This window comes from Gopherus evgoodei, chromosome 9 (assembly GCF_007399415.2).
Source record: "Gopherus evgoodei ecotype Sinaloan lineage chromosome 9, rGopEvg1_v1.p, whole genome shotgun sequence".
NCBI classification, from domain to species: Eukaryota; Metazoa; Chordata; order Testudines; family Testudinidae; genus Gopherus; species Gopherus evgoodei.
Window position 1 is genome coordinate 36,730,582 of NC_044330.1, and position 27,230 is coordinate 36,757,811.

The 27,230-nt window shown below is 39.6% G+C and overlaps 1 protein-coding gene across 2 annotated transcripts in view; it reads right to left on the bottom strand.

Annotated features, from left to right (window-relative positions):
* Window positions 1–6,986: 6,986 nt before the first annotated feature.
* NYAP2 (neuronal tyrosine-phosphorylated phosphoinositide-3-kinase adaptor 2) overlaps window positions 6,987–27,230 on the bottom strand; it is a 196,737-nt gene continuing 176,493 nt past the window's right edge. Inside the window, exon 7 of one of the 2 annotated variants that reach the window (XM_030576305.1) lies at window positions 6,987–7,465. In XM_030576305.1, coding sequence (XP_030432165.1) covers window positions 7,238–7,465 — 228 coding nt within the window. In that variant the 3' untranslated portion in view covers window positions 6,987–7,237. The remainder of the gene's footprint in view (window positions 7,466–27,230) is intronic. The other variant, XM_030576306.1, reaches the window with a different exon arrangement.

The following is a 27,230-nucleotide window of genomic DNA, read 5'->3' on the forward strand; positions in this document are numbered from 1 at the left end:
CAAAAAGAATACAAATTAAAGCATTTCCAGCACTTATATTCATGCAAATACCAAAGAAAAGAAACCATAGAACTTACTATCTGATCTCTTTGTCCTTACACTTAGAAACAGAAGACTAGAAAATAGAACTACTTCTCCACAGCTCAGAGGAAACAGGCAGACAGACAAAAGACTCAGAGACACACTTCCCTTCACCCAAAGTTGAAATTATCCGGTTTCCTGATTGGTTTTCTGGTCAGGTGTTTCAGGTGAAAGAGACATTAACCCTTAGCTATCTGTTTATGACAACATCTTCATGTGGAAAGATAGCCTGGGAGCAGGAGAGGAAGTGGGGAAGGGAAAAAAGAAAAAATAAATGGGAGAGGAAGGGGGTAAGGCAGTGAGAAAGTGAGGGGGGAATAACAATTGTAATATATGAAATATACGGTGCAAATCTGATCCCAAAGAAAAGGAATCGAACAGAAAAGTAAAGAGAGAAAGGGACAGGGAAATTAAAAAAAAAAAAAGCTCCACAAATGAAGAGAAGAATAAAACAACCAGCTGTCAGAGAGAGAAAAATCTCAATTTAAAGGTGACAGGTGTGTAAATTTGTTTTAAAGGGAAAGATAGCCCATAAAAAGAGATGTTTTTAGGTTTAAAACGTAATTGCCAAATGTTTTCATCAGTGCCTTTGAGCAGTGTTTCTTTTCAGTTCACTTTAGTTTTTGTAAATTTTATTTAGCTTCATGCTGTTTCATTGCCGACACTCTGTCAGCTATCACTGTAGTACTGAGTAATGTTGGCCCATCATTGCTTTCTTGGCTAGTCAATTTTTTGCCTTGCTGCGGGCAGGTTACTTATTATTAAGCAAGACAGACCATGTATGTCTATGTGGCCACTTTGGTGACAGGCTAAACTAACCCAGACTGATTTGCAACAGAGAGGTGGCCAGTTCTCTACCCAAGGTTATAGAGATCATTTTTAAAATGCAAACGCTATGTAGCCACACAGGCAGCACCAAAGAGAACATCTTGTAGCATTTAAACAAACTTAGAAGTCAACGTAGAAGTCCAGCCACTGCGTTTACTGGTCTAGTTTCTAGTTAATTTATTTTCAATCTCATCAGGTGAAAAAGCTTGCCTACAAAAAAGAGTGCTTCTCTGAGCTAGGAAAGGGGACACGTAAGAATATCCTACTGAGTGAAAAAAAGAAAGATAAAATTACTCAGTTGAGAAAAAATAATGTTTGCTGTTGCATTTGGGGTTAATAGTGCTCTTACCAGCTCTGTCCCTGACACAGGTGCCAAGGTCTCTAAATTAAGTTGAACAGGTGCAATTATGATGAAAAGGTTGGGGCAGGCTAGGAGAATTCCCACTCCCTTTATGGCAAAGTCCTATAGAACTGAATAGTAGATAGATATTATGAACCGTCCTAAAAAGAACAGAGAATGATTTCTTTTCTGTAGCATGATTCTAAAAACATATAGATTATCTTTTAAATTCTATACATTTTTAGAGTAATCTCTGTTGAAACCTATTGGTTTAATCTATGTTCCATTCTGTAGGGCTTTTCAGCTAGGGCCTTTGCAAGTACTGTGCACCCTTTGCTGGGCGCTGTGGAGCTTAGGTCCAGAGAGGCGCACTGAACATCACTGTACAGAGGGCACAGGGTTTACTTTGAAGTGGGAGAGAGCGGATATGCTCCACTATATGGGCTCAGGTCATTGAGTTACCCCCAAGAGCTGGGGTAGAGGGAGCTAACGAAACTTCAGTACAGCAGTTATGGCCACTTTGTAGCTCTGCTGCCAGTCTGCAACCTGGAAACAGAGGAATGGCTTATGCTGGGGTCCAGCATATGGCTCTCGAAGCAAAAATTCTTCTTTAGATCTTCTGCCTCCTGGGAGTGCTCCAGTTCCTGTAGAAATCAATGGAAAACTTTCATTGGATCAGGCCCTTTGTGTAAAGCAATGCTGAAATGACAAACATGGATACTCTCCTCGGGAATACTAAATGTATTGCTCATTATTACCATAAACTTCTAGAATCTTGATTACAGTGATTTTTTGTTTAAAATGAACCATTACTTTACCAAGGACATTGTTACCTCCTTTTGCCAGTTTAAGATCTGGAGGGAGCGATGGACCAACAAAGAAGTGCTAACTCTTGTTCCTTGTAATAGGAAGACTATGTCTTTGACAGCAAATATATTAATATCAAGCCATACCCTTATAGTAATGTCACCAGGTCTTTGGTTGGGGATGGGAGCAGAAAGGATAGTGTCCCCCTCGCATGGAATGAGTAGTTCCCAAATCCTGCAGAACCCCTGAGATCTCACTATTGCCAAACCCAAACATTCAGAAATCATGAGTCAGGCTCACCAGGTATCAAGAGATTAGCGTGACCAGATGTCCCAACTTTATAGGGACAGTCCCGATTTAGGGGGACTTTTTCTTATATAAGGTCCTATTACCCCTTACCCTGTCCCAATTTTCTGCACTTGCTATCTGGTCACCCTACATGAGATTGGCTTAAAAATTAAAAGAGTTTTCAAAATGATAAAAGTTGAATTATTTTTATTTGTTTACTGTTTTGGGAGCCTTTAGGTTCATGTATTCAAGCTTTTCTTTGCAACCATGATGTCTAGAACTATTTTATTATATTTTATTTTATTTTACTTTATTATGCAATGGGAGATACTGTCAATCACTGAAGTGCAGGATCTGGAGCTTTAACAAAATATTGCAAGAATTGGCAATACTGGAAGACCAGGGTCATTCACACAGAGGCCATGTAGTTCTGTACCAGCTTTGGAGAACACAGGGCCTGCCATCCCCCAAATCTTCATGGCATGGCTAACCTGCCCACTACAGTCACTGTGGAATTCCCCTGCAGAGGCTCTGTTCCACATTCAATAGAGCCTGACGTTGACAAAAGGCTGGGATCACTTGGGACTGCCTTGACTTGTAAGCAGATTCCTTACACTGTTGATTGGAGCATATTGCATACTGCCCTGCCCCACTTGTGGTTTCTGCAGACCGTGGTAGTGCCATCAAGGTGACACTCCTCCTTCCACCCAGAAAGGGGAAGATTAGGACATGAGGAATCTTTCCACTTGCAGATTCATAGGGTAAGTTCTGGCCCTTGGCTCGGAAGAATATAGTGATCCCTCAAGTTGAGAATGAAACTACTGGCATTCCTGCAACCAGGCCTAACCAGAGGGTAATAAAATGATCAAGTTATTGCTCCCTAATAAAACACGCAATAAAAAATTGCATTGAAATAAATATAAAAGCCCATGATTTCACTTTTCCTCAAGAGAGTGTTTAATGCAAATCCCTAATAAACAAGCAGTTTTAAAGTAGATACCAACAGACAGAAATAAAAGGCAGGATATTTTAAACTATTGCTTTTATTATAATTCCACTGGAGCACAAATAAATAAGCACGAAATTATTGTAAAATATTGTCAATGCACTAAAGAAAGGAGAATCTCCAAACAACATCTTATTACTTCAGAAGTATCAAAGTACAGTTAATTACATCTTACTTAAAAAAATCAAGTACAAAAATGAAAAGAAAATTATTATGTATTTATACTGTGTATATAGAAATGGTTAATAATATATGATTACACTTATCCTCTAGCTACTCCTTACTCCTACACAATTTCAGGCACATACCTGACATTTCTAACAAAATATGAAAAGAAAAGCAATATGACATTCAGTTTTAAGATATTGGTAAACATATTACATTGGAATGAACACAGAATGGTTTCTCCTTATTTAAAAACCCTGTAATTTAAAAACATAATGCCATAGTCCACTAAAAGAAAAAATACCATTTTATACCATTTGCTTTAATTTGTTAAAAAGAGCAATAAAAGTAAGCATACATTTGCTAATATACGTAAACACATTTTTAGTGCAAGAATAACAAGACCTGTGACTTTACTGTGCTTTCTTGAAATCACAGTGCACTTTACACAATTGCTACACTATCGTGTTTAACTTTAGGAATTTAAAGCAAAGTAAGTGCATACCAAACAATTTCATATATACAGTCTTTATAAGTGTGTGTATATACGTGGCCTGTATATATATACAGATTGCATATTTATATAACTGCAGCTTTAATGAGCGCATGTTGCCAAATACAATCATTCACCCTGTGATATAGAAACTGCTGAGACAATAGGGAATGTAGAAAATGTTTAGATAGCATTTTGATGGTAAGTCCTCTGCAGTGAAGATGCACCTTTTACTCTCAGGCTGTGCATTCTGCCAAATGATAGTGTTGCCAAATGGTCAGAGCATAAGACAGGCATCTACTCCTAGTTCTGGCTTTGACTGGCTTTGACAAGTCACTCAACATCTCTGCCTCAGTCTCACCTTCTATAAAATCAAATGTATCCTTCCTCCCACAGGTGTGCAGTTTAATTCATGTTTCTAAAGTGCTTTGAAGATAAGTGCTGAGTTATATTTTAATTTTTCATGTGGCATCAAACAATAATAAATATAAGCTATTGTCTACATGGCATACAATGGTGGTCTGCAAGCATTTGGGCTAATTGAGGGATGATGACTATTGGGCTGCATTATATCAGCAAAACAGTAACTGGTTTTTGTGGGAGTATAAACGGTCACGCAAATCTGATTACAGCCAGAATGCTTCGGTACCATCATAATTATTCCTATATGTCAATATGAAAAGGATTTTGTACAAACGTATATACAACCGTTCAAGAAGTGTTTATACTCCCCAAAAGGTTTTGTAATTTTGCCTCTTTTGTAGATTTTTCAAGATATTCCCATTGGAGGCATGAATGTCAGTGATGAACAACTGCTCTTGGGGAATGTTTCCAAAGGGAATATTAATGTTTTTAAAATGACTAATTGCTTATGGAAAAGTACAGTTTATACAAGTATCATCACCGAACACATACATATGTATTGTTAATAGAGAGATTCGGTGCAGTTTGTGAAAGGGACCAAGTAAAAAAAAATTCTCACATTGATGATATGAAAGTCTTTTCTTGGCATATAATTACCTATAACAAGGAAGATAATGCATTTCACCATTCTAAACATTTTCTGAGTAATGAACCTGTTACGTCAACATATTCTGCATGACCAGCAAGTCATTCTCTTTCCAGCAGATTCTGGAACATTGCAAGATCTCTTGAGTTTTTCTTCTGCCATTTTCTTTCTTTTTTGAAAAAAAATGAGTAGGCAGAATATACAATTGGTGCCTTTTGGGTACAAAATTTATTTAAAGATTCCTTCACAATTTGTGGTTTTTATGTTTTCTATCATTTGGGTTGTGGGGGCTTCTTTAATTTTTTCATCTAAATTTTGTACCCATTTCAGCCACTTTATATCCAACAACATACACACATTTCATATATATAGCATATATATAAATGAGTGTGTCTGTGTGCATATATGCACCTATACATATACACACGCATACAGCATAATGCTAATATACATACAAACATATAAACACACACTTCTTTGTTTACCTTATACAGAAATCCTCAATTTGGACATCAAAATATACATTAGTTATAAAATATTTAAAAACTGTATTATTATTTTAGAAGCTGGAAAGAAACTACTACTGATAAAGCACTACTTAAACTTTAGTAATATAGATTACAAAAAAACCCTACTAAAATTGGTTATTTTTGGTTTTTTTGATCAGCAGTGATGCCCAGGGCATTGCTGCAATATAATTTCAAAGAAAAGCCAATACGACAATAAGTTCAAACAACACATTTTTTTCTTCTTAGAGAAAATAATTTTTAAAGGACTATTAAAGAGGAATTTTCATGCTGCCAAATTTCAGAAGCATAGATAGAACTTTAAATATACAAAATATATGTGATAGCATCATTTTATCACTCCATGGCAATACAGATATTGTTCACCCTAAAGCGTTTCTTTTGGAAGATATTTTAATGCACAGCTCTCATCCTCCTATGTAGTATAAGCCATCTCTTTCTCCTGTTAAAACCAAGAGGTCATAATTCTTTGGTCATGACATAGCATTCTCTTAGGATGGGTGTGATGTCACAGAGGACTATGACCCAATTATCTGATCAGCCAGGAACAGGAAATGGGTTACTTGAGAGAAAGATGCTTTGTGGGTCTGATCCAAAGCCAAGTGAAGCCAATGGGAGTCTTTCCATTGATGCCAATGGAGTTTGGGTCAGGTCTTTTTAATAATGCTTTCCAATTTGATACAACCCCAACTATGGATGTATGGGGTACATAAAAATAGTGTAAACAAATTTTGTTACCTTTACTTTCTGGACCAAAGACAAATGTGGACAGGAATCATGGGTGTATTGCCACTGTTTTAATCAGATAAACAATGGGTTAATTCATTATCATGTGATATACAATTCTTAATCACAGTGAACCATGGTCTCCTCTAGTCAGCTGAATAAAAGAAGGAAGAGCGTCTATTTTAGACCTTTCTGCAGTAAATTTTGCTTACTTGGTTAGCCAAATGTAGCCTAGGAACTATCACTGGAGACTTTAATAACTGATTGACGTAAAAAGAAGGGCAATTTATAATAGTAAATTTACCAAATATCTGATGCAGAACAACTCTTTTTTAATGCAATTTGGACATCCAAATTAAGCATTTTTATTTGCATTGTTTACAGTTTTTACTACTTCCTGCCAAAACCTTTCCCAGAAGAACAAAAGCAACAGATGTCTCTAATGAATATGACTCTAGTGAACTTCTACAGCCCTAGCACCAGGTTGATTTGTACATTGTACTTGTTAAACAAAAGTACAATCACATGCTTTTGTACAGAGGCCAAATTTAGGCAGGTAAGGTCATTAAAAATGACGACAACAAAAAAAAGAGCATTAGGATACCACATATAAAATAGTTAATAAAACAATATAACAGTTATTATATTATATAGTAAAATTCTTCATAAATTTTTGAATTATATATTTTAAACAGTGTATTAGTTCAGATGTTTTCAATAGATTGGCAAAATATTTACATTTCAATATCTTCTGGATCCAAAAAAATCCTTAATAATATACATGCCTTAATCAGCTGGAAATTTAGATTTTTTTTAGATTGACAGGTGAGTACCAAATTGGTATGTTTTTCACTAGGTAGTTCGTCACCTGCAGATTAAGTTTTATGTCACAGGCATTGCCTTATTAAGAAAGGAGGCTACTTGTGCATCTTGCAACATCGTGGTGATGGCATCAGTAACAGTCTGGTCATATCGCTGTGTCCCAGAAAACAGTTTGTTGTTTGGAATAAGGAGGGGGGCTGTATTTCTTGTTCCCAGTGTTCTTCTTCCAACTCGGCAAAATGGGCATGCTGTCCTGTTTACAAAGTCCTTTCTCTGATTTCTGTCGAGCCTTTATTTCTTTGCACAAACAACGCTTTTTCTCAATCATTTCCAGCATTGTATGGTCCCCATGCAACCACTGCATACATGTCACCTATCAAAAAAATAACGCATACAAATAACTGCTTAGCCATAGATTATATTTAGAGTGTTGGCTCCTTGTGGTTATCATGATGTTTGTGAAGATTATCAATGGTTTTATGAACACAAAATCCTTATGCACTAAAAGGAATAAACACAAAAATCCACTTATATATACTAGCCAAAGACATAAAAGAAAAATAATCCTTATTAACATTGCAAGCCTAATGCAGGCTAATAAGGTAAATGTTTTTGCCAAACAATGCTATTTATTTCTGGATTTTAAATAATATAGTTGATCTTTAAAAGGCACATAGATCTTACCAATATCCTGCAATGTTGAAGGTAAAAATTCTATTCACTCAAAACCATGTTTTATAATGCCTGCCAAATTCAATTTGTCACATTAGAACTGTGGTGTTAACACTTCCAAATATAAGGCTAAATACATTTTTGTATGATTTAATAAATCCTATTCCAGTCAGATGTTTTAACCTATTCTGTTCTTTGAAGTGTTTCATTAACACAAAAGGAGAAAGTTGTTTTAAAACTGAACATCTTCATTCATTCACTCTATTAAAAACTATGGTCCCGAGTCAGCAAAGCAGTTAAGCATTTTCTTAATTAAAAGCATATGGGTCATCCCGCTGAAGTCAGGGGAAATAGCTTCTTTTCAGTTCAGCGGGACGACTCATATTGCATGATATCCTTATCGATAAACTAGGCAAATACAATTTAGATGGGGCTACTATAAGGTGGGTGCATAACTGTCTGGATATCAGTACTCAGAGAATAGTTATTAATGGCTCCCAATCCTGCTGGAAAGGTATAACAAGTGGGGTTCTGCAGGGGTCTGTTTTGGGACCAGCTCTGTTCAATATCTTCATCAACGATTTAGATGTTGGCATAGAAAGTACGCTTATTAAGTTTGCAGATGATACCAAACTGGGAGGGATTGCAACTGCTTTGGAGGACAGGGTCAAAATTCAAAATGTTCTGGACAAATTGGAGAAATGGTCTGAGGTAAACCGGATGAAGTTCAATAAAGACAAATGCAAAGTGCTCCACTTAGGAAGGAACAATCAGTTTCACACATACAGACTGGGAAGAGACTGTCTAGGAAGGAGTATGGCAGAAAGAGATCTAGGGGTCACAGTGGACCACAAGCTAAATATGAGTCAACAGTGTGATACTGTTGCAAAAAAAGCAAATGTGATTCTGGGATTCATTAACAGGTGTGTTGTAAACAAGACACGAGAAGTCATTCTTCCGCTCTACTCTGCGCTGGTTAGGCCTCAATTGGAGTATTGTGTCCAGTTCTGGGCACTGCATTTCAAGAAAGATGTGGAGACATTGGAGAGGGTCCAGAGAAGAGCAACAAGAATGATTAAAGGTCTTGAGAACATGACCTATGAAGGAAGGCTGAAAGAATTGGGTTTATTTAGTTTGGAAAAGAGAAGACTGAGAGGGGACATGATAGCAGTTTTCAGGTATCTAAAAGGGTGTCATCAGGAGGAGGGAGAAAACTTGTTCACCTTAGCCTCTAATGATAGAACAAGAAGCAATGGGCTTAAACTGCAGCAAGGGAGATTTAGGTTGGACATCAGGAAAAAGTTCCTAACATTCAGGGTAGTTAAACACTGGAATAAATTGCCTAGGGAGGTTGTGGAATCTCCATCTCTGGAGATATTTAAGAGTAGATTAGATAAATGTCGATCAGAGATGGTCTAGACAGTATTTGGTCCTCCATGAGGGCAGGGAACTGGACTCGATGACCTCTCGAGGTCCCTTCCAGTCCTAGAGTCTATGAATCTATGAATGAATATGGTTAAACTTAAATATTACATGAAGTTCATCACTGGATTGGGGCCTAAACAGCTAACTATCAAATGTGTCGGTAAATGGGTCAATGGATTTTGAGCATATCCTTGCTGTACAACTGCCTATGTGCACAGATCAGGTAACTCTGGTCCTAGCAAACTTGATGTTCATGTAAAAGTGCTGGTTTGTGTGTCAAAACATGTATTTTGCCTGTGCCTTTAGCCACACGGTAAACCTTGTATAGCTGAGAGGCTAAATTTGGAGGCACAATTTTCATGGCTCTTAAGTTGTAGTGAAAATGTATATACTGTACACTAATACGGAGAATACATATTAAATTTCACAAAAAATGTTTGTTTACAATTAACTTTATACAGATAACATAATCTATAGGCATTCTTTCACCTCCAGGTATGGCAAACAATGGTTTAGAAAAGCACAAAGAGCCTGGTCATCGTTGAAGTCAATGCAGAGCCTTCCATTCATATCAATGGGCAATTGTCAATTTGAAATCTACTCAGTAAAAAAGAGAGGAGAGAGAAAGAATAAAAAAATTCAAGTACTGCCCCTGCCCCTGAGTTCACAAAACGGAGGAAAATGAGTATGGCATACGTAGCAGAAATATTAATTAGGCATAGAGTGATCTTAGTTGCACAAAATACACAAACTGAAAAAACAGAAACCCATATATTTTGCTTACAAATGACTTTCCATAAGAGTAATGTTACTTGCAATGCTGGTTTTCAGACAAAATCATGTTCCTTTAAACTGACACAACACATTCTTCACCTTGACTTTTGTCTAGGATAGGATTTTGTGCAGTATTGTTATTGGAAGAGCTGACGATAATGTAATCCTAAACCAGATTAGAGATGAGATGCGGTATTGAACATTTTTGCTAACCTAGAATAATGCAGGTAACATATGCGCAGCATACCTTTCCTGAACTGACTGAATTTAAAAGTCTACTAGGAGCCTGATCTGCTTTGCAATCTCTATTTGAGTGTTTGGCTCTCACTTTAGGTGTGTTGCATCATTTACGGCAGACTCTGTATGGCAGATGCCACAGTGAGTCAACAAAGTTTTTAGACTTGTTATGAGTGCTTTGGGCCTGATCTAAAGCTTGTTGAAGTCAGTGGAGAGATTCCCATTGGCTTCAATGGACTTTTGATCAGAACCTGTGTGACTAAGAGGTTTCCTTGCCATTATGTCCAAGGGCAATATTTTATTACTTACACATCTGTGTCTTCTTTTTGCTGGATCCCTCTATCTGGCAGGCCAGACACATAGTCTGCACATAATTCATCAAACAGAATATCCAAAATACATGACCGCATACCAGCATCTGGGCAGAGTTTGACCAAACAGACACTTGAGAGTGGATTTCTCTTACAAGCATGCGAAAATACCCTTTTTTACCCACCCAGTAAGGGAACAGTGCAAGTTTGAATATGAAATGTATGCCTTATATTGCACTCATCAGCTGTAATGCACCGGGAAAGCCATCATCAGCACATACTGTTGCTATCAAGAATAAATTGCATTCATGTTTTCATCCACGCACTCTCCCCATTGTGCTGTATTAGAGTTTGCCTGGTTCTATATCTTCTAATGGATAAAGACTTTCACATGCTTCGAAGGAACTGAAGCTGAATCTTTACATCCTAAGAAGTAAAACACCAATTGCAAATCCCTAAAGATGGAAGCGGTATTTCAGAATTTGTTTGCATATTAGCAGCTACAAAACAGCTCTGGAATTCCCTGTATCACTGGAGCTAAAATAAACTCAAGTATAGAGAATGCAACATTCTTTTGTATTGGTTAGAGCTAGATGTATAGTTCATAAAGAGCAATTTACTTCAGGTCCAATCTGTGAAATAGCTGAGTGCCCCTAATTCCCTGAGAGGAGATGTTCAGCTTCTCTGATGTTTAGATTGTGAAGGTTTCTTCTCCAGGATAAATATATGTGTGGATGCCAGGAAAGAAACATTGGTGTCCTTTGTAATCAGCCATACATCATTATTTGACAAAAGAAACCTGCCTGCAATATAAGCTTCTCTAAAACAAATCTAAATCATACCGGTATCCTTTATTTAAGCAAGATCATTTACCACAAGTTGTATCATCCCTTAAATAACACATATTTGCATTCACAGCTTTTGTAAAGAAATGCATTGTACAACTTGCATTACACAACCAAAAATACAATACCAGCAATAAAATAATCATAATAATATTGTGTTTTATATATATAGTTTATATAAAAATATTATTTGTATTAAAAATAAGTCACACAGATCTGAAACACCTGGGAGGGAAAGAAGAAAAACTGAGAGGTATGGAATTCCAGTTTAGCTTGATTTAGGGCCAAATTGTCAAAATGAGGCCTCTAATTTTGTGCACATAATCATTTCTACAAGGGCCTCCATTCATGGTAATTTGCATGCACACAATATTTAAGCATGCAAATGATATGGAAATGATGCCTGAGTATGTGACTAGTAAAATGTATGGGAGAAATCATGTGCACAAATGATTGTCTGAACAACATTGTCAGAGCAAAATTGGAAAATATAGCCTTAGATGTAAATATTACATTTTAAAAGGTCAATCCATTTTTGAAGGCCTGATCCTGCACACATGGAAGTCAATGGGAATTTTGCCATTAATTTATACAGGAGTATGTTCAGCTCCTTAATATGACCATATGCCTTTTAGAATGCCCCGAAATAGTGAATTAAAAAAAACACATATGAAGCTTTTTGAAAATGAGAGAATGAGGACCACACAGCTTGGGCCCTTCAACTCCAAATACTTTTTCTGAAGGGGGCAAACTATCACAAAAGTTTTGAAAAATAAATCAATCTAGTGGTTAAAAGAAAAGGCCTGAAAGACAAGAGATGTGGGTTCTATTTTAGTTGTGTTATCAGATTTCTGGATGATCTTGGAAAATCAAGTAACCTTAGTGCCTCAGTTTCCCCATCTGTAATAAATGTATTAGTATTTACCTCCCAAAGCTGTTGAGACTAATTTCATTAATGTTTGCAAAATGCTATAAAGGGGAAATAATAATATTATTTTTTTCAGCTCAGAGAAAATCTACTTCTTAATTTTAAACTCTAATTACATTCTTTTGTGGAATTAAATTATAAAATTACTGAGTTACATTAAAAAAATATTATTCATCAGAGAAGTTTGATGAAGAGAGGATTTATCCCTGTCTTACAAACGTCTTCCCATCTTTCTTTTCCTGACAAAAACTAGCAATGTGGCAAAATTCTGTCTCACTAATATGGAATGCAGAGGAGACAATAATTCATTAATCTTCATAAAGAACTGCAGCAAACTGTCATAAAGTTTGGTTAATAAGCCCTGCAAAGCTTTGGGTGACATCCAGGCTCCATTTAAGTCAATGGCAAAACTCTCATTAACTTCAATGAAGCCAGGATTTCTCCCCTTGTCACTAGGCAGGTTCTTCCTTATGAATCTGAATGCATTTGTTAAGGATATTGGGCCTGATCCAATGTTTCTGAAGTCAATGGGCGGCTTTCTGCTGAGTCTAGTGGACTTTAGATCAGGCCCATGATAAAGAATGAGATTTTAAAATCCATGTTAATGCAGAAATCACATGCAGGAAAGCCAAACTCTATGCTGATACAGGAGGCAACTTTTATTAATTTAGAAATTTTATTGTTGTTTTATTTGATGTCTGTAACTTAGTAGCGAGCTAAGGAGGTGATTACATCAAAGAGATTGAACCAGGGGAGGAAGTAAGAGAGGGAGAAATGTGGCTTCCCAAAACAGCGGTACAGAAGGGATTTTTACTCCTCAAACACATCAGACAGTTGTAATTCAGGAGACCCCTAAATAATTAGGCTTTATGTGGCCATGCTGGATGGGGTGTGAGGAAGATTGGCTCCACCTCTCAAGCACGGGAGAGGCCACAGGCCCAATACCCTTAACAAATGCATTCAGATTCATAATGAAGACCTGCCTAGTGACGGAGGGAGAAATCCTGGCTTCATTGAAGCCAATGGGAGTTTTACCATTGACTTAAATGGAGCCTGTACAGTACTCAGCAGCTGCTACACCAGCTTATGGAAAGGAATAGCAGCCATAGCTCCTTTACATCTTCCTCTGGTATATGGGAATTCCTGGCCTCTGCACCTACTATCATAGATCCTGCCCACCTAGATTTCAGGTTGGGTTATTGACTAGAAATAGTGGTAGGACTGATGGATATCTTGCTATTAATGCATATATGACAGATATTTATACTCTTGGACCTCTTTGCAGAGAATACTGCTATCCTACCTGTGAAAGGTAGCAGTGTTCTAGGGGAGAATTGGGAAATGGTTTGAATCTTTCCTCAATGCTGTATCCAAAGGTCAGTGATGGGCAACTGTACCTCTGCCACCAAACCCCCTTCACCTGTGGAGCACCATTCTATTCTGTAGAACTCCTGCTTTATTCAGTACTCACATGGAGCTATTAGGAGAAATTATGTAGCTTCCTTTGCAGCTACATGTCAACAATATGGCAATGACATAACTCTGCTGTTCACACCCCAAGATAACACCACTGTCACTCAGCCATCTCAGTGTTTACCTAGAGTAGCACATGGAAGAGGATGAGCTGGCAGAAATTAAATCCTAGTGAGATGACAGTAATGCTGACAAGGAGAAGAAACACTTTAACCAGCTTGCTAACACAGTGCTGCATCAGCCAGTCAAAGATGTGTGCCCACAAGGCATCAACACAGACCAAAATTTGGGTGGTTTTTTTTCAACTTCTCACAGCAAAGCTAATATTGGAGATGTCTACTTCTGCGAGAAATGCATAGTACCCCCTTCAAGTGGTTAGGAGACTGCATCTCAACCTTATTGTTGATACCTAGCTTTGATCATGCATGCTTCTGCTACCTGTTTGGATTACTGCAATGCAAGTTTTTAGACATGAAAGCATCAGCCCTGAAAAAACTCTAACTGGTGCAGAATACACGTCCTCAGAATCATGGCATACTGAGAGCACATTTCCTCTACACTCTACTGCCTCCCTTTAGATAGAGTCTCACTTCTTATTTTAAAGGTTCTAAATGGTCAGAGGCTTGAGATGCCTAAAAGCTTGACACACTGTCCTGGACTTTGACAACTCTTGGCAATCCATTCCTCATAACAAAGCTGCTTCCATTAGGACAAACTCTAAAGAGCAGGAGACAGGCCTTTCTAGGAGGTGGGTTTAAAACTGTAGAATTCACTCCCACAGGATCTAAGGATGACACAAACATCAACACTTTCCATTACAAATGCAAATGCATAGTTTGACCTTGCTTCTTGCTAAGCTACATATCACACATATGTTTTTTTTTTAAATATAGTCTATTGAAAGAAAAAGGAAGGAAGGGAAGCAAAATGCTAACTGTTTATTCTTAACTCAAGGAAGTGCTCAGATAGCTAAGTGATGAGCATGGTATAAGAATCTAAGCTGAATAAAATTTTAAAGGAAAACATGAGGAATGTTCTCCTAGAAGCTTCTACTGCAGCAGACATAAACTTTGAATACTTAGAGTCATGAGTCAGAATGCAAAACTACAAGGTCAGGAAAGAATTATGAGAATATTACCCGGCACTACAGACGCACTTAGAAATCATGAATTTCTTGACAGGAAGATGACTGAATTTAAGTACTTGGAGCAGAATTTCAGCCACCATAAATGGGCATAGCTCCATTGAGTCCTAAGGGGCTGCTTACACCCACATCAGCTAAGGATCAGGGTCTTATATTCCAGAGTGATAGATAGACAAATAAGATAGATGGAAAAGAAAGGCAGGTAAGGGGTGTATGACATTGATTACAACAACAAAAAGATTTTTAAAGCAAGAAAAATAAGTACAATGAATGCAACAATTATTTTCCTTTGTTAAACTAAGCATGCTAATTTTGTTTTTGTAGAGGGAGTAATAATTATGCATGGAATAAGGTCAGAAGAAAAGATTTTTGACATTCCAGCTAGTAATATTAAGCAGTTACTGCTAGGTACAGCTCTCATCACCCATTAGCTATAGCCATTAGGAAAAGTTATTTCCCCATATCTTTTGTCAGTAAATGATACAAAGTCTTGTATTTTAATCTGAGATGCTTCTGTACTGACTTTCAAGAGTCTGGACACTCAACATCTAACACAAGACATAGACTGTGTTAACACACTAAACAAACACTTATTTAGTAGTTAGTAAATATATATACATAACTGAAAAAATATGGAAACACCTCCAAGTTACGTACACACCAAACCAAATCCAACAAAAGCAAAAGCAAAAGCATGAAGGAAAGAGAGGGAGAGAGAGAGGGAGAAAGGAAGGTGGGACTGAACATATAAAATGAAAAACTCTCGGTATTAGGTCTGTAAACCTGTTTCTCTATTAGGTGTAGTAACTTTGTCTGCTCATGTAATATCTGTTGGTGAATTTCACCCCTATAGGGAAGGGCTATGTGCCTCCTAAGTGCTACTTAAATGATGCATAAGGTAGGCTCATGCTGGTTCTCTGCACAGGGGCTAGCTTCATCCTACGTATCATATTTTCAGAGCTGGTTGAAAAATGGGATATCATTTGCACAAAAAAGTTCATGAAAATCTGGTTTAAATTTTGTTGTTGAACATTCATGAAAAAATTACTGAAATTTTACAACCAGCTCTATAGCGGGTCACAAACCAGGCCAAAAATGTTGACATTATTTTCATTATTTAAAATGTTGATGAAAAATTGCAAACATTGGTATATTTCATATTTTGGACCCTTTTTTATCCTCTGTGAACTTTTTCCATGATCCAAATAGAGCATCTCTTCCTAATGCTCATATCAAGGCATTGTGAAGAATAGATTAGGTTCCATTTTCTTACTTCTCAGCAGGGATGTCTTTACTGGTGGGAGGCTTGCTTATTTGTTTGTTAATATGGTTGGATTATTAGGTGGTATTTGAAGCTCTAGCCAATAAGGCATGCTCATACTTCAACGGGTGTTTCCATAATTTTTTCCCCAGTACTGTATAATCACACTTACTTTGCTGTAACTGTACAGGTTATTAGGCTGAGGAAGAGGCTGTTCTCTTCTGGTCCTTGAGGTTTTCTTCCCTCTCCTATTGGATGGGCAGTGGGGCTGACTCTTCATTTACGGAAGTATAGGGAAAACCAAATAATGCTTATGTGATCATGAATGTCATGCACAGATATGCCCTTTTTCTTCATGATTATCATACACCATACTAAAAATGACAGTCCAGCATTTAATGTAAGGACGTACAAAGCGATCTTAGAATGAATGAAATTAAAAATCAACCACAACATTGTTTTGAGGTGATTAGACATGGCTTCAGCATCTGAAAACAAAACAACAAAGCTATGTAATATGGTCTGTGAACAGTGCAACATATGATTTCAATACAGCAAAGCATGCTACTTGTTTCCATCAGGCTAACGATAGGAGAAGAAGAAAGGCCTACTGAAAGCCACTTACCATCCTCTATGAGGAAGTGAGAATGGGCTCAGCACTGCTCCCTCCCCACTTGCCTGTTCTGACATGGCAGTCTCCACACTCTCTTTCCCATTGAGAAGCTAGGGGGCACTTTCTCTCATTTTCCAGCCATCTTGTCAACTGAAGTATTTCCACTTGGAAGGGTGTGGAATCACATGACTTCTGATGTTGTCTGGGTCCCACTGGCGCATGTGGGATATGGCTATGCTATGGAGCAGTAATTTCACATTCTCTGAGCTGACACACTTGGCTTGACATAACACAGATTCCCTCACATTATATTCACAGGCAGGATTCATTCACTGCAGTAACTCAGCAACCATCCTGTTCAGAAAGACATAAGGTGACATCTGATCCTTCCAAAGTCAATGAGAGTTTGGCCATTGACTTCAACTGGGTCAGGGTGTCACCCATGGTTTGCTAAAACAAATACTAATAAAAGCAAATGTTTCAGCAAAGTCTCTTGAAGACATTTTTGAACATTTATATTATGTTGTAAAGGTTTCATTTGGCTAGTCTACTAGAATCACTGCAGTGCACCTGTATCAAGTTACTTCCACTGGTTGTAAGCCAGGACAGGGAGAATCAGATTCTACTCACACTTCTGCAGGTATAAATCCAGAGTAGTACCATTGCCATTGATGAAGTTACTCTGGATTTACACTGACATAAATGAGAGCAGAATTTGGGCCAGCATATGCAGTCATCTACTTAGCTCTGCATTGGCTAATCAGTTATTCCACAGTTGTTAGATTCAAACATTCATTGGTTATTAGTACAATGTTATTCAATAGTGACAATATATGCAGGGATGCACAAAGCACACCAAGTGAACAGGGAAAGCAGGAGCACTCTACACAATGACTAGTCCATGTGATAAATTTCCCCCAGGAGCTGAAGGCACCTCTATTTGATCTTTTCTAGAAAGCATTCTGAGCGAGCCCTTGGTTATATCCATGTGCATGCTACAGTGTTACCTATGCATTCACATGCTTATGTAGCAGTCACAGATACAAAGGATTTATTATGCATAACCAGAGAAAAGTCTATGGCTCCAGTATTCACAAATGCTCCTTTCTAATAAGCACAATGAATAACCTCTTCATTGATTTTTGACTTGTGTAGTCCAAACATGGATGGATGTGGGTCCATAATAGCTGAAAAAGAGATGATTCCTGCTAAAAAGAACCAAATGAAGCTCTATGAATAGGCTATATTAAGCAATTGTTATATAGATTTTGAAAGCAGCATATGTCTGATTAACATATGTGAATAATTACACATTGGAAGTTTAAAAAATATTTATTCTCCTTTTCTTAATGCTTTTATCCTTTGCTGTCTGTATTTCCCATGGGATACAAGCCAGCATGACTCTATCTGGCGTTTTTGTTTATGAACCAAAATCTTTAATGTTGCTAGTGCAGATCTGCAAATAAAAATTTGCTAGTTACCCTGAGCTCCTTCTGCTATGGTAATGAAGCACAAACCAATGACAATGATGTCTATTTATTTCTAGTACCTAGGTGATAGAGGGTATATATTTTTAAGCAGATTTGTACATTCTGGTACAATCTGGAGGTGATTCCCCCCAGGCCACCAGCCATAATTTTAACATCATGATGGAAAAAATATTGTGAAGTTTTATTCCCCTCTCCCTCCCCACACAAACACTACAAAAAGCGTGTATGTATGTCAACGTTTATGCTACAGGGATATTTTGGAGTAAAATTACATGAATCATTCTTCAGGTCTTGTTCAGATCACGATGTGGGCCCTAATCCAGCAAAATACTTAAGCACATGTGTAACATTAAGCACATAAGTAATGTTATCAACTTCAGTGGGAATAATTATGTGATTAAAGTTATGAAATAAATATTAAATATTAAATAAAGCTTAAATATCTTAAATCAGGGCCATTTGATTAAAGGAATTTTAGCCAAAGTACAACTGGCCATATGTTTTGTTGTTCACCTTCCTCTGAAGTATCAGGTTGTGGTCATTGATACTGGCAGGTAGTAAACAGACTAACAGTCTTGTCTGTTATGGTAAATCCTGTGGTCCTAAAACTCTGCAAACTGGTTTTTAATATAAATGGTATTACCAGAAAAGATATGCAATATCCCTATAACAACTGCTGTAGCATTTGCTGCAAATCCTGATTTATAAGTTGATAAACATGCTTTTTATAACATAAAAAGAAACCTTTTGAGGTACTGTGTTTTACCAAAAATATGTGTCTTACCAAAAATAGAGAGGGAGTAAGTTACATAGTCTTGTCTTTAAATGCTGGGTTAACAACAAGAGCAGACAAAAGTCCTTGGAACTTCAGGAATTCCAGTGGATTTGTCAGATACAAATAATCTTTATTCTCAAATTTAATTAACCAATGGTTAAACCATTTAGCATTTCTGATCTCAACCTTCCAGTTTCATGATTCAGATTTCTAATTACTAACCATCACAGTTACTGCATATTGAGCAAACATAGAACGTAATCCTCAACTAGCTTTCCTTTGGTCTTTAATGTCAAATTAACTAGTTACCCTCAGACTGTTACTGTATTTTTCAACAAAACAAACTTTTTGAATGATAAATTAACATTCCTTCATTTGATTATCTTGCTAATAAATACATTAAATGCTCTCTTGTGCCACAGATCTTCTTGACCTGGTATTAACTTATTTAGAAGCATGACTTTTCCTTACTAAAGCTAATCTTGCTACTAAACAAATGGCTTGAAATGTATTTAAAAAAAATAAATAAAAAATATATATGGAGATATACTTATCTCACAGAACTGGAAGGGACCTTGAAAGGTCATCAAGTCCAGTCCCCTGTCTTCACTAGCAAGACCAAATACTGTCCCTGACCGTTTTTCTTGGTTTTTTTTGCCCCAGATCCCTATATGGCCCCCTCAAGGATTCAGCTCACAACCCTGGGTTTAGTAGGCCAATGCTCAAACCACTGAGCTACCCTGACATACTGTTATTTAACATATCATGGACTGCAAATATTACATATGTGCAAAGTAAGAATTATAGAGCTGCAAATGTTATGTATAAAGTAGTCTCACAACTTCTAACTTATGTGGCAAAGAAACATACAGCGCAGTCCCATTGAGGTCACTCATGAAAACCAAACCTTAGTCTATGCCTTTTACATAGAACTAAGAAATAAACACAGGACTCAAGCAAACTGTGTGATACATCTTCTTGTTAAACCTGAAAATTAAAAGGGAAATGAAATACTGTGTTAGGACCACCGAAGGGGAGATAAGGGGCAGGCTACCCAGACTTCATTGAATTTGAATGAGATAGAGACTTTTTTATGATCACACAGCATTTTACATTGCAGTGCCTAGAAACAAAACTATCTCAACATTTCAGACCTTGGAAGAGAAGCAGGATAGTATAAAGAAAACACATTTTTAACATTTCTGAATCTAATTAATCTCTTTCCTGGTAATTAAGAATAAGAAGTGCCTGAGCCTTTAGCTTCTACTCACATGGGCAATCCATACTCATGCATCTAGTCCCATTTGAATTAGTAGATTACGTGTCAGTAAGGGTTGCCTAAATCAGGACCCTTATATTCTTAGGACCCACTCCCCTGTGTTTAGGGAAGGATCAGACATTGCAATGAGTCACTCAGCAAAAGGCAGCCTGTCATGGTACAATTCCCCACTCTGAACCTTAGCGTCCAAAAGATGGGGCACCAGCATGAATTCCTCTAAGCTTAATTACCAGCTTAGAACCTGTAGCGCTGCCACCAACCAGGAATTCCAGTGCCTGGTACACTCTGGTCCCCCCAAAACCTTGCTCGGGGACCCCCAAGACACAGTCCCTCTGGATCTTAACATAAGGAAAGTAAACCCTTTCCTTCACCGTTGCCTCTCCCAGCCTTCCCCTCCCTGAGTTACCCTGGAAGATCACTGTGATTCAAACTCCTTGAATCTAAAACAGAGAGGAAAATGCATCTTCTCCCCTCCTTCTCTCTTCCCCTCCCAGATTTTCCCTGAGAGAGACAGTAATTCTAACACAGAGAGAAATTAGCCTCTCTCTCCCCCTTCCCTCCTTTCTCCCCACCAATTCCCTGGTGGATCCAGACCCCGTCCCCTGGGGTCTCACCAGAATAAAAAACAATCAGGTTCTTAAACAAGAAACTTTTAATTAAAAAGAGAAAAACAGTAAAAATTATCTTTGTAAATTTAAGATGAATTAGGTACAGGGTTTTTCAGCTATAGACACTGGGAATACCCTCCCAGTCTAAGTATACAAGTACAAATTAGAATCTTTTCAGCAAAAAACCAATTTGAACTCCTTTCAGCCAAATACACATTTGCAAATAAAGAAAACAAACATAAGCCTACTCGCTTAATCTACCTAGTACTCACTATTTTGAATCAATAAGAACCGGTATCAGGGAGATTGGAGAGAAACCTGGTTGCACATCTGATCCCTCTGAGCCCCAGAGTGAACAACAACCAAAAACTAACAGCACAGCACAAAAACTTCCCTCCCTCAAGATTTGAAAGTATCCTGTCCTCTGATTGGTCTTCTGGTCAGGTGACAGCCAGGCTTACTGAACTTGTTAACCCTTTACAGTCAAAGAGATATAAAGTACTTCTATGCTATTAACTTTTCTTATCTGTTTATGACACAGCCTGACACATTCACTTAGTGAGAGGCCGCCCAGATCCCAATCTGCAGCATTAAAGTCAATGGGAGTTTTGTCACTGACTTACAAAGGAACAAGACCAAACCACTGGGAGGAAGAAATGGATTGTGGTACCCCTCGATCCTTCATGTCACATTACTACATGACCCAAGAGAAGAGAGGGAAGCTGGCAGTAGCTGAACGTTCCGGAACTCTGATACAGGTGCTGTAAACTGTCCAGAGAAGCTCCAGATTTTTAAGCAGGGGCCAAGTTTTGTGGGTCTAGGCCCAGTTTAATCTTAACCCCTGAAAACCTTTAAGATCCCCCACTCCTGCTCCTATTGATATCAGTGGCAAAATTTACATTGGCTTCTGTGAGAGAAGATTCAGTCCCAGGAGCAACAATTTTCTTTATCAAGTACTGGAATTCGAACTGTAGTATGTCACTATCAAGCATGGGAATGAATTCATAATAATGATTCTCTTTATCACCAGCCTTTCTTAAAATGATGCATAATAACCTATTTGTGATTTATTCCTTCAAACATACATGTGGGTTTGGATGAACTTGATTATTGCTCCAAATTGAGAGTAAAAGCCTCTTTTTCTTCTTTAAATGTTTATGTTTGTATAAAGTGTCCTCAACAAAATGGACCCAAAAGACTTCCTCCTTGTCTAAAAAAATCATGTAAAGATTGAAGATGAAAGTGAAAAAGTTAGCATATCTAGCCCATGGAGAACATGTCTCCACAGATAAAGTCCTGGTAGTCAGAACTCCCTGGCAGTCTGTTCATGCAGTGTGATAAATTCACAGACTCAATGGGACCATGCACCTGTACAAGTATTTGCAGGCGTGGGGTCTCACATTCTAAAGTTGTCTTACATATATGCAATATAGCACTGTGTTCCATTACATTTCTTCTTTTCTTATGGCCAAATCTAGTCAATGGTCATTTTTTAAAGTAAACATTGTTTGTCAAGGGTGGTAACATTATACCCTGGAAAAAAAATGACTGTAGGATAGTAAGGCATTTAAGTGAATCATTACATGCGAGTGAAAGATAACATTGAGCTATTCAGAGATGGCAAAGTTTCAGCATGTGGGAATATCATCCTTCTTTCTACATGCATAGAATTGTGTTTAAAAGGCAAAGGTATCCCATGTGTTATTAGTTACTAAGATATACTTTAATCCTAAAAGTGCTGAATGGAAGATGTTACTATCCAATATTGCTATAGTATTTTTCATTCTGAAGGAGCCCAAAGAACATTTCTAACTACAGTGTACAGGAGCCAGTTCACCGCCATCGTTAGCGTGGATTATGGCTCAGGACAATGTTATATAACCATTTATGTCAGGAACTGTTAAACAATGTAGTAGCTAAATATAATGCATGGGGGATTTATCTCAATCCATAAACACCAAGTACAGTTATGGAATGTGTCCTTTTTAAATGACTGGATTCTTTGTTGTTGAGAGAAAAAACATTCCTTGATAGTCTCCTGAGACCCCTCAATTATAGCCTATGGGTGAAATAGGACTTTTGCTGTTGACTTCAAGGGGGTCAGGATTTCACCGTCTGACTTCAAAAATGATTTTCTTGCATGTTACTTCATTTGGAATGAAGGCCTTTCACAATGGTGCCTATGTCACTACCAGTAAACCATTCTAAAAATTCCTCAGCATTTCCTCTCTAAAGAGTTGTCTTCTTTCTAACAGCTTTCTAAGCCCACGTCCACACTACAGGGTAAAATCGATGTTATTAAAATCGATTTTATAAAGCAGGCTTTATAAAATCGATTTTGCGCGTCCACACTAGGGCTACTTACATCGATGTTGAGCGTCCATGTTCCCTGGCGTCCATGTTTTCCCTGAGCGTTGCACTCTGGGTACCTATCCCACAGTTCCTGCACGGGTCCCTGCCCTTTGGAATTATGGGTTACTAGCCCAGTGCATGATGGGATCAAAGTCCCCGTCCTGGGTGGTTCTGGGTACAGCCCCCCCTCCCTTCCTGTAAACGGCACACAGTCAGTTCGCGCTGTTTTTACTGGCTGCAGTGAGGGAAACGCCATTTTGCAGCAAGCATGGATCCAGGTCTGCTCTTGTCCTTGATCGCGAATGCTGTAAATAATTCACGCATTCTCGTTCTATCACTGCTGACCCATGATGCAGAAGTGCAAGAGAGAATGCTTGAATGTGGGGACGACAGCGATGACGAACTGGAGAACGAGTTTTCTGACACCCCGGGCCCCTGCACGTTGGAGCTCCTGACGGTTATGGGTGAGGTTCTACCCGTTCCGCGCCACTTTTGGGCACGGGAAACAAGCACTGACTGGTGGGACCGCATAGTCCTGCAGGTGTGGGACGATTCGCAGTGGCTGCGGAACTTTCGCATGCGTAAGAGCACTTTCTTTGAACTTTGTGACTCGCTTTCTCCTGTCCTGAAGCGGCATAACACCAGGATGAGACCAGCCCTCACAGTGGAAAAGCGAGTGGCAATAGCCATATGGAAGCTTGCAACGCCAGACAGCTACCGGTCAGTCGGGAATCAATTTGGAGTGGGCAAATCTACTGTTGGGGCTGCTGTGCTGGAAGTATCCAAAGCAATCATTAAGCTGCTGCTTCGAAAGGTTGTGACTCTGGGAAACGTGCAGGCCATTGTGGATGGCTTTGCTGCAATGGGATTCCCTAACTGTGGGGGGGCCATAGATGGAACCCACATCCCTATTTTGGCACCGGAACACCAGGGTGCCCAGTACATTAACCGCAAGGGGTACTTTTCGATGGTTCTGCAAGCCCTGGTGGATCACAAGGGACGTTTCACCAACATCCACGTGGGATGGCCAGGAAGGGTTCACGACGCACGTGTCTTCAGGAGCACTACACTGTTTAAACGGCTGCAGCAAGGGACCTACTTCCCTGATCAGAGAATAACAGTTGGAGATGTCCAAATGCCTATAGTTATCCTTGGGGACCCAGCCTACCCCTTGATGCCCTGGCTAATGAAGCCATACACAGGCAGCCTTGACAGTGCTCAGGAGTTGTTTAATTACAGGCTGAGCAAGTGCAGAATGGTGGTAGAATGTGCATTTGGCAGGCTTAAGGCGAGATGGCGAACGCTTCTCACTCGCTCAGATCTTAGCCAAACCAATATCCCCTTTGTCATTGCTGCTTGCTGTGTGCTCCACAATCTCTGTGAGAGCAAGGGGGAGGCCTTTATAGCGGGGTGGGAGACTGAGGTAAACCACCTGGCCGCTGATTATGCGCAGCCGGACACCAGGGCAATTAGAAGATCTCACCAGGATGCTGTGCGCATCAGAGAAGCACTGAAAAGTAGCTTCCTCATGGGCCAGGGTACAGTTTGACTGCTGATTTTCCTTTCAATTGATTGCTGCCCTCCCCGTCTATGCGGTGTTGCTGCTGCAAGATACTTTGCCTGCAGCATTCCTCAATTGCTTGCTTAGTTTACTTGCGAGAGCTGTCCATTGGAAAACATATAATTCTGTATTTCCCAATTATTACCTACCTCCACCATTAGCTGCTTCCGTCTGCTGCTAGGCACAGGACCTGCAACCTTCCTTAACTGCTTTTTTATTGAAAATAAAGTTATTACTATGTGTTACAAGAATTGTGTTCTTTATTTAAAAACAGATCGTTTCATCAATCAAGCATCATGCTTGTTGTTACAATACTGTGCTTGAAATTTCATAACTCAGCGCTCTATGGGGGACGGAGCGAGGGAGGTTTGGAGGAAGGGGGAGGGAGGTTTGAAAGAAGAAAGTGCATCAGAGTAGACAGAACAAGAATTCTCATGGACCAGGGTACGGTATGGCTGCTTTCTTTGTTTTCCCTTTATTACCCATATCCCCAATTGTCAAATCCTGATGCTGATAACGAGCTTCCGTGCAGCTTTCCAAAGCTGCTTGCTTCAGTTCATTACCAAACTACAGTCACACTTCCTTAATAGCATGACCTGAGAGTAAAAATAGGCAAAGGTGCCATGGGAGAAGTTTGGATCATTAGAGGAGGGAAAAAACAGGACACAAAGGGCTTTCAATCTAATGAAAGCCTTCTGGTTGGAGTGTCCGCAGCAGTGGAGGGGGCTGGTGTAGAGAGCCTTCCCCCACGCGTTCTTACACGCCTGGTTCTGGAAGGTGTGGGACAGGGTGAGTACTGAGGGAGGTTATACACGGGCTGTAGGGGCATTCTGAAACCACGGAGCTCTTGCAGCATATCACGGAGGATGTCAGTCTGATCACGAAGAAGATCCAGAGTTGCTGCTCGCCAGCGCTGATCTTCCTGCCACCTGACATCATTTTTGGCGTCCCTCCTGTCTTCGCGTTGGTCCCTCCTGTCTTCGCGTTGACTGGCAGCCTCCCTGTACTTTGCGACCAATTGCTTCCAGTCTCCCTGCTGAGCTCTCTCTGTACGGGTCACTGCCATAATTTCGGTGAACATGTCCTCACGCGTCCTCCTTTTCCTCAATCTTCTTATGATACCCCCCCGCACGTGGATGAGAAGCGAGAGGGAGGCTGGAGAAATGTGCAGCTGTGTGTGGGGGGGTGGGGTTTGGAAAGAGTGATAAAAGAATCATGAGACACATTTCACACAACCATTCATACAGTCTTTCTCCTCACTGACCTGTGCCTGTTACCGAACCTTGAACATTTTACTTTACCACAAGGTCACCTTAGGATTCCTTTAATACTTATTGCTTGTGGCTGAGGACAGAGAGTTCTGCTCAGACGCAGGTCAGGGAAGCACACAGACCTTGTCCGGAGAAAATGGGAAGTTAATAATGGCTAGTAATCCCTGTAGTAGATTGTACTGGTAATCAAGCTGCTCTCCTTCCCTGCTTTGCTCTCGCCTTCCCCGAACAAGCAGGTCTCCTTGCCTGCGGTTTGCTGGGTGGTTCGTGGAACGGGAGAGCAAACCGCGGCAAGGCTGCTCTCCTTCCCTGCTTTGCTCTCGCCTTCCCCGAACAAGCAGGTCTCCTTGCCTGCGGTTTGCTGGGTGGTTCGTGGAACGGGAGAGCAAACCGCGGCAAGGCTGCTCTCCTTCCCTGCTTTGCTCTCGCCTTCCCCGAACAAGCAGGTCTCCTTGCCTGCGGTTTGCTGGGTGGTTCGTGGAACGGGAGAGCAAACCGCGGCAAGGCTGCTCTCCTTCCCTGCTTTGCTCTCGCCTTCCCCGAACAAGCAGGTCTCCTTGCCTGCGGTTTGCTGGGTGGTTCGTGGAACGGGAGAGCAAACCGCGGCAAGGCTGCTCTCCTTCCCTGCTTTGCTCTCGCCTTCCCCGAACAAGCAGGTCTCCTTGCCTGCGGTTTGCTGGGTGGTTCGTGGAACGGGAGAGCAAACCGCGGCAAGGCTGCTCTCCTTCCCTGCTTTGCTCTCGCCTTCCCCGAACAAGCAGGTCTCCTTGCCTGCGGTTTGCTGGGTGGTTCGTGGAACGGGAGAGCAAACCGCGGCAAGGCTGCTCTCCTTCCCTGCTTTGCTCTCGCATTCCCCGAACAAGCAGGATGGAGACTTTTCTAAAAACCACCTCATGGGTCAGTGTTTTAGGAAACGTAAGAAAAATTACACTCACCAGAGGACGGTCCCTCAGCTTCATTTTCTGGAGTACTGCCTTGAGATGGCTGGCAGGGAACCTCAGTAAGGGTGAGGAAAAGATCCTGGCTGTTTGGGGGGATAAAATGCTCTGTGCTCTCTGCTGGAGCCTCCTCCTCTTGGTCCTCATCATCCTGATCATCGCCATCAAATAAATCTTCTGT